The sequence below is a fragment of the Nematolebias whitei genome, chromosome 1 (assembly GCF_014905685.2).
Source record: "Nematolebias whitei isolate Nwh7 chromosome 1, NemWhi1, whole genome shotgun sequence".
In the NCBI taxonomy this organism is placed as follows: Eukaryota; Metazoa; Chordata; class Actinopteri; order Cyprinodontiformes; family Rivulidae; genus Nematolebias; species Nematolebias whitei.
The window spans coordinates 48,803,875-48,811,846 of NC_056498.1; the positions used below are offsets into that span (position 1 = coordinate 48,803,875).

The 7,972-nt window shown below is 41.8% G+C and overlaps 1 protein-coding gene across 1 annotated transcript in view; it reads right to left on the minus strand.

Annotated features, from left to right (window-relative positions):
- disc1 (DISC1 scaffold protein) overlaps nucleotides 1–7,972 on the minus strand; it is a 64,126-nt gene that overhangs the window by 47,389 nt on the left and 8,765 nt on the right. The window contains exons 3-6 of the mRNA XM_037691360.1: nucleotides 7,305–7,374; nucleotides 5,306–5,462; nucleotides 3,903–3,978; nucleotides 2,536–2,768 (exon numbers count right to left, since the gene is read on the minus strand). Coding sequence (XP_037547288.1) covers nucleotides 2,536–2,768; nucleotides 3,903–3,978; nucleotides 5,306–5,462; nucleotides 7,305–7,374 — 536 coding nt within the window. The remainder of the gene's footprint in view (nucleotides 1–2,535; nucleotides 2,769–3,902; nucleotides 3,979–5,305; nucleotides 5,463–7,304; nucleotides 7,375–7,972) is intronic.

A 7,972-nucleotide genomic window follows, 5' to 3' on the forward strand; every position in this document is an offset into this window, starting at 1 on the left:
GAATACAGCAGTTTGGAGGCAAGAAATCAGCAGCACAGATAAGTCACAATTAAACACATAGGTCATCAATTAAAGTGGCATTACAGGATTTTTCAGCTTCAGTAGAAGATCGTCTGTCGTCGCTCGCTTCATGTTTTCAGGGTAAAGGTCCGATCGGTGACATTTCGTGTTGACAAACGTGCAAACGGGATGAAGCGGTGAGGTCACGTGAAGGGGTGACAGAGATTTAAATGAATTAGAAGATGGGAGAACGGAGCAGGAAATCCATCAGGGGCGACCCGGTCACCTTGAGACGAGCCGGGACAGAACAAATCCGTCCAACCTTCGGCTGATATTCAAACTTAACGTTGGTGACGCTGATCATCTGAAGAATCTCCCGTCGATCTGATTTAGATTCACTCCAGAAGTGAATGGGTGCTGAATTCAGTGGTTCACGAGATATTTTGCTAACACACACAGGCAGCCGCCTTCGACTGTTGTGATGTCATCAGAAACTATCCGTTCTCCATCCATCAGCTAAAATCTATCTGAATTCTCAGCTAAACTTGAGAACGTCTGTGAAGCTCTGAATGTTTGCAGAGCTGTTCTGGTTTTTAATCTGGATGAAATATGTTGGATTATTTTTCAGAACAGTTTTGCTTTAAATGACACGAGCCAAAACAATCAAAATAATCTAAAAATTGCAATAAATAAATAAATAAATAAGACTTCTTGATTCCTCTTCCTGATTAGTTCATTCAAACGTTTCGTGAAAATAAAAATAAAAAACTTTGTGGATTTAAAGCTCGTTTGCAGCCCCACCTGGAGGAGCTGCAGGCCACCGGGCAGTAATCCAATGCATCAGATTATAATCTGATTTTGGTAAATTAACATGTTAACATTTTAAACTCGTTCAGTTTGGAGTGAATTAACCAGAGAGCTTCTGATCTCTGCTCTGATAGGCTGCGCAGCAGGACAGAAAAACTCAAATTTTACCAGAAAGTCATTTTTTTATCCTAAAAGTACAAATAAAATGTTTTTATTGTAAATTTACTTTCACCTAAAACTCACAAAGTTTGACTGTAGCACCTGCCGCTGCCTCACCGTGCTGCATATCAATGAAACAATCTTCCATTTGGTGATAAAAGAACAAATAATCTCATAAATGTATATTTCCGGGAACCACGTTGGAAAAATAGTAGCTGCCATTTTCAAGATGGCCGCCTTGGGAAGTCATTTTTTTTTGTGTTTTCTGACCTGAAGTGATTTCAAATTATTAAAATTTCTCTATCTATGCATTAAAATATAGGTTTCTGGGCATGCTAAATTCAATTCTGGAGACAGAAAATACAATTATTTTCTAAATTAGTGTGTGTAAAAATAGATGAATTCCATAAATGAGGAACTTGAAGGTCTAGTGAAGTGGACTTTGACTGATACACTTTTTTGTTTTTCTCTCTCTCTGTGCTCCGGTGAAGACAGACATGTCCTCTTCTGCTCCGTCCCACCGTTTCCCTGCTTGCACTCTTTCGTCTTGTGAACCATTAAAGAGCCTCTTTTTTGTCCTGCATCCGTTCCTAATTCAAAGGATTTGATCAGCTGGTCTCAACAAAATTGATCAACTTCTCCCGACAGGAGTCAGGGTAAGGAGGACCCTCTTACCTCGACGGAAACTAATTGGATTACAATGACAACTGGATTCTGCAGTTTGGGTTGGTGAAATCAGGATTATCTCCAAATTTGTGTGGATGTGTCGAAGCTTGGCAGCACTCAGACGGAATTATGTGGAGCTGCGTCAGAGCTGGAGCAGCTGTTAACAGGACTGTGAACTTTCTGGCAGCACCCATGAACAGTGGGAATAATCTTGGAGAAACGGCGTAAAGAATCAATTTGGCTGTTTGGAGTCACCATCGGAGAAATGTACCAGCGAGACTTTAAAAGGCAGAAACGGCAATTTACGAGTTCTGCCTGACCCAAACTAGGGCCTTGACGGTGGACTTATCTCAAATCCTCCTGGCATGTTTAGAAAAAACAAAGATCCCTTCCCCAAGGCCATGGACATGTGACGGAACCTGAACCGAGCTGAAGATGAATGACACCTCTTAAGCTCTGGACTATGCTACGACCTTCGCTTAAAATTCAATGTCTTCACCGGCCTATCTGTATCACGTCTATTTATGTGCGATGCTGTGGTAGGTTTTTTTGATGCCTCAAATCGTGCACTGTCTAGGACAAGGTGTGACAGATCGTTTTTTATACCATCTCTCCTCATGTTTTCTTCCCTTTTCTCATCTAAGCAAAAATATTATTCTGAACAAGAATAAGAGGGCCGTGCTTTTTGTAGTAGCAGCTTTGTGCACTACGTCCATCTTTCGGACGACTGTACGTACATGTTCTCGTTGTATCTCGGTGCAATGATCATAAAGCTTATTTCGATTCTGATACATAATTACTGCTCTACTCCTCAAATTTATAAAAAATAAAAACAGAAAAACAATATTTACACACATTTAAATGCACTAAGCTGTGAGCACTGAGGCGGTGTGGGACTCTGACCTGAGTGTGGAGGGTGGAGGAGAGATGGAGATCAGCGAGCGGTATTCGGATGTGACGAGGTCCTGCAGGGTCCGGCTCAGGTCCCGGAGCTGGACCGTGGTGCAGCTGCGCAGCACGGTGCCCTCCAGCTCCTCTGCCTCCAGCTGCCGCTCCTCCTGCTGGATCTGCTCCTCCAGGAGCCGGTTGCGCTCCTGCAGCTCCGCCAGCCGCCGCTGCAGCTCTGCCACCTCCTCCTGGGTCAAGAAGTCGTTTTTTACTTCACTCGTCTGACATGAACACGAGCTTTCTTGTCTTTAATATATTGAGCCTTTCTCTGAACCCTCAGCTCTCTGCTGCTGAAACGGTGACCTTTGACCTCTCTGATTGACAGCCTACGTTTGGTCTGCGATTTTTGATGAGCTCGGTTGTTGTTGAGCCACAATCACCGAGTGAAGAATATATTCACACTTTCTGATTATATATTAAAAACTAGGCCTGTCACGATAACATATTTTTCTGGACGATTAATTGTCTCAGAAATTATTGCGATAAACGATAATATTGTTTGAAATTTGACAATAATTAGTAATTACTGTCAAATTTAAGAAGAAATGTTGGTTAATTTGTTTTGTGTGTAGTACCTTTTTTGACCACTTGATGGCAGTGTAAGACTTTGAACCGAAGGATGGATAGTGAGGGAGTGAGCAGCGTGTCTCTTTAAGAAAAAAGGGAGGGAGGCCCCTTGACGTGACATGGGCTGTCTCTCTTCGGTTCTCAAAATGGCGGACGCTCGGTGTTGTTTGAGCTCTTTAGCATTTTTCACACAAAGCTTTTAATAAAAAAATCAGTAAACAAGTTCTCAGCTTCTTTTTATAGAGAAAAACAACTTTTTACACGAAGGCACGGGTTTCAACCGTGAATTTTGTAGCTTCGACAAGATGGAGGTTTTTTCCCCGAGGTTGGCCTGTTAGCTTAGCTTGTAGCTTAGCTCGTAGCTTAGCTGTTTTTAATGATCCAAACATGCAATTTTGGACGTTTAAAATGGATTTTAAAGAGAAAAGAGAAAGGGAGGGGTCAAAGAGCCTTTTATCATCCAGTGTCTTCAGTAAAAAGAGAGACACGAAGAAACGATGAAGTCGATAAATGAAAATGAGGTCGATAATTTTCATTTATCACGCGATTAATTGATTTATTGTTTATCGCGACAGGCCTATTAAAAACTATAAACTGCAGAAATTCAGACTCATTCATTCTCACCACGTGGTAGATGTTACGTAAAATCCTAATATGAAAAAAAAAGCTGGTGTGTAGTCCTACGAGGTAAAATATTTAAAATAACTGTTTTGATGCTTTGGTAGAGAAAATACAGCATCGTGAGCTGGGTTTACCTCCACCTGCCGTTTCTCTTGAACCAAACCATCTCTTCGTTGCAGCGGGTCCGATTGTTCTGGTTCCACCTCCTCCCTGTAAATAAACCACGATAAAACACAATATTCAATTCACCCTTTATTTGTCCAGGTTAGTCTCATTGAGCCTCGAGGACTCTTTTATAAGAGAGACCTGTTTTAAACAAAGAACATACATGAGGTACAGACAACAATCATATAAAAAGCATATGAAATGAAAAGTAAATAGAAGAAATGAAATAAAAACTAAACAACAACAGCTATGTTATGTAAAATACTAAAAACAGGAACATTTCTGCGTTTGTTAATGTAACGCGCGTAACGTTTTGCTGCCGCTTAACGACACGTTTTCCTAAAAGCAGCGCGTGTTTGTGTCGACGGGTGATCGTTTCTTTGCAACGACGAGTCTTCGAAGGTTTTGGGTGGTGTTGGTTCCGGACGGAGACCAGTCTCGACCACTTTTTGATGGTTTCGGTCTCGCCTCCAACTCGGGATTTTATTTCAAGACCAGTCAAGATCACAGAGGTGGACAGACTAAAAAGTAAGCCTCAAACAAACGGTCGCCGTTCGAACACAACAAGTTGCATCTTAAAAATTCTTGAACCGAAAGCTGCAGAAGACTTTGACGGCCTCACACGTGAGTTCTTAGGACTCTGTGGTGCTTTATGTAGAAGATAAGACGAGTTAAAATGACCCTTTGCTTCATGTTGACGAGAACATTTTGATGTACTAAAGTCTGACCGTGTCCTCTGAGAGAACCATGGGGGAGACACATGGGGTGGAAGGCAACAAGAATCCCTACATTTTAATGCATAACTTGTACATGACCCAGAAAGATCTGAGGGAGTACGATGAGTTTATCTGCAAAGGTTTGAAACCTTTCAGACGACTCAAAATTTAGCGACAACGTCAACTCTCAGTTGAACGTTTTCGTAGGAAAATCTGTAACAAGATCGTGGAACTTAATCCGCGACTGTCCAAAAACCATCACAGACACCAAAGGGACATGTCCAACAGTCTGTGACCCGTTTAAACTTTCAGTGATGTTCCTGCTTCAACGTTTGAGCCCCAAAATCCAATCGAACTCCATGACGGCGATGCAACTTTCTTTTGTTTTGCACATTTTGTCTATGCTATAGGATATACGATGACTTATCACAGCCCACCGTTCCCAACTGAGCCACACATTTGTACGTTTTGTTACAAATAAACGAGACGTGGGAAAAAGAACGAAACAAAATTAGGGTTTAGGTTAACGCATCAGCAGCAATAAAACAAAATGTGACGTCTGGAACTAAAGATCGAACAGATTCTGCGTCATCCTTTAGCTTGTGCCATTCAGAGACAAAGGTGCTGCGGTGAAACGAAGCTCGTATTTTACCCACCTGCCTTGACTGCAGTCTGTCCTCTGGAGGGCGCCGTGCACCCCCTGCCTGAGCCTGTCCAGGAACAGGGCCACGCCAGGCTGTCTGGAGGGTAAACCCAGCCTGAGAGCGCCTCGCTCCCTGCACAGCTCCTCCAGCTTCTTCCCAAAGCGCTCAGCTGAAAGCAAACACGCGTGGATCAGCACACACAAACATCTGCTGCTCCCCGACGGGCAGGAAACTAAGCATGTTGGGGGGGGGTCATCAAATAACCAATCTGAAGCTAAATGCTCGTTACCTGTAGCCCATAAGAGCGTACCACCTGACTGTAAGCAGGTTCAAAGTCCTGATACTGATAATAATCTGATGCTGATGTGCTCACAGATTAACTATCTCCTTATTTGTAAAACCAATACCAAAGTATAACTTAACAAGATGCTCAACATTCTTAATTTTACCACAGTTGAAATGCAGTTTTCCTGCTTTATTGTGTCTGAGTTAGGATGATATTAAGACTCGTTTAGCTTCGGATGGTCATTAGCTGACACGCCTACTGGATTGATTGACAGGTCGCGTTGTGGATGCGACTCATGGAAAAAAATAAATAAACGAGAGTTGAAAAAAGTCTCGTACGACTTTCATTCTTGTAACTTTAGGACTTTATTCGACTTTATTCTAGTAATACTAGGACTTTATTTTTGTAATTTTATGGCTTTTATTTTATTTTATTTCTTTCTTAGTGTGGCCCTAAAGCTCCGTCATACAGTTTAGGTCAAAACACTATCATTTTAAATCCACAGTATTATAGTTGATCATTTCTTATCTGGCAACCCGACTGAAATGGAAACTACAGCATTCTCATGTAAACCCGCTCATTTTTTATTTATTACAACATTAATGTTTCCAGATGTGGTTCTCGTGTAAAGGGGGGCCTTATAGTGTGTATGGGCGGCTGTGGCTGAGTGGTTAGAGCAGTCGTCCTCCAATGCAAGAGTTGGGGGTTCGATGCCACCAGCAGTCACATGCTGAAGTGTCCCTGGGCAAGACACTGAACCCCTCGTTGCCTCCGATGCGTCCCATCGGTGCATGAATGTGATAAAGCTCTGATTATAGATCTAGTAGAGTGCTGTATGAATGGGTAAATGAGGCACAGGTTGTGTTGTAAAGCACTTTGAGTATCTTGATAAGATAGAAAGGAACTATATAAGTACAGTCCATTCACCACAGCAAGTAGATCACTTTGACTTGGACGTTTTAAAATGAACTCACATGCTGAAAAAGTCTGGGGCACCCCGGTCTAATTAATCAGCTGTCTTTTCATAAGTTGTGCAAAAAACAGGCAAAGTTCTGCTAGAAGCCTCAGACAGTTTACTGAAAAATAGAAGTTCACATCAAAAGTTACAACAATTTAACTAATTTTCAAACTTGAAGGGACGGGCTGCACTGACCCAAATAAAGCCAAGCAGGTCCTCTGGACTCGCAGCACAGACGGACCTGAGGGACTTATTTCTGTTACAACGTGGGGCTCGTTGAGAAAATAAACTCTCCCTCGGGTCGGCCAGGAAAAACACTCGGGTCGGACTGAAAGGAAAGGGGTCCGGTCTGGACCCAGGTTCAGATCTGAGGCCTCGGGAGTTGAAAATGGAGACACGGGCTCCAGTCGAAATGTTTTTTTTATTTTTTTTTATTTTTTTCTGTAACTTCAAATCAGCAACTTAGTGATTTTATTTATTCTGAGGGAGAAGATGGAAAACATTCACCTCTACCTCTGGCAAAAACAGTAGCTTGTCTGTAGTGTTAGCAAAATATCTCATGAACCACTGGACGGATTTGAATGAAACCTGCAGAAAGTGATGTCTGGACAAACCTTTAAGATCATCGAACCTTTGGAGGTGTTGGCATTCAAAATGGCTGCCACAGCTGATCAATAATGGTAAACACAAACATGGCTTGAACTCGGTTTTACAAAAATTACGGTAGAATTCTGTCTTTAATGATAAAATAAAAGTGCAGGGTTTACCGGCGTCGTAGTCGTCGTCCAGGATGGCTTTCTGCTGGAGCCTCTGCAGCTTCAACATCATGGACTCGATCTTTGAAGAGACAGAACCGTGAGTCCGAGAGCAGCGACCGCCGTTTCACCACCGGAACAAACCATTGCATCATCGTTTGTTTCCTCATGTCGGCTTGTGAGGTTTAAAAATGAGGCACTTTTAGCTGCTTCGGGTTATAAAAGTTCATCAAAAAAATATAACGTGGGAAAGCTCAGTACTTTAGTTCCTAAAGCACCAAATGTTGAAAAAATAAAAATCACTTTTTTGACACTTTGGAGAAAAAGCTTTAAACTTTGCTTTTTAGCAAACTTACAACCTAAACTTAAACGTGAGGCAGCTACTACAAAATAACAGAATTCAGCTTTGCACAAAAAATAAAAGCCTCCGCTAAACGGTGTCCAATATGTGGCCCGCAGGCCGTTTGCGGCCCTTGAAGTGATTTTTGTGGGACTGCAATTTAAGAATGGCGTCATTTTGACCTGCAGAGGTTGATGCATGTGTAAATCTACTGCAAATTTAATGGTAAAACTTTATATATATATATATATATAGATAGATATATATATATAGATATATATACAAAGTATATGTGTGTTCTTTCTCCTGCTAATTTGGGCTTGTTCTTCCATTTTAGCTA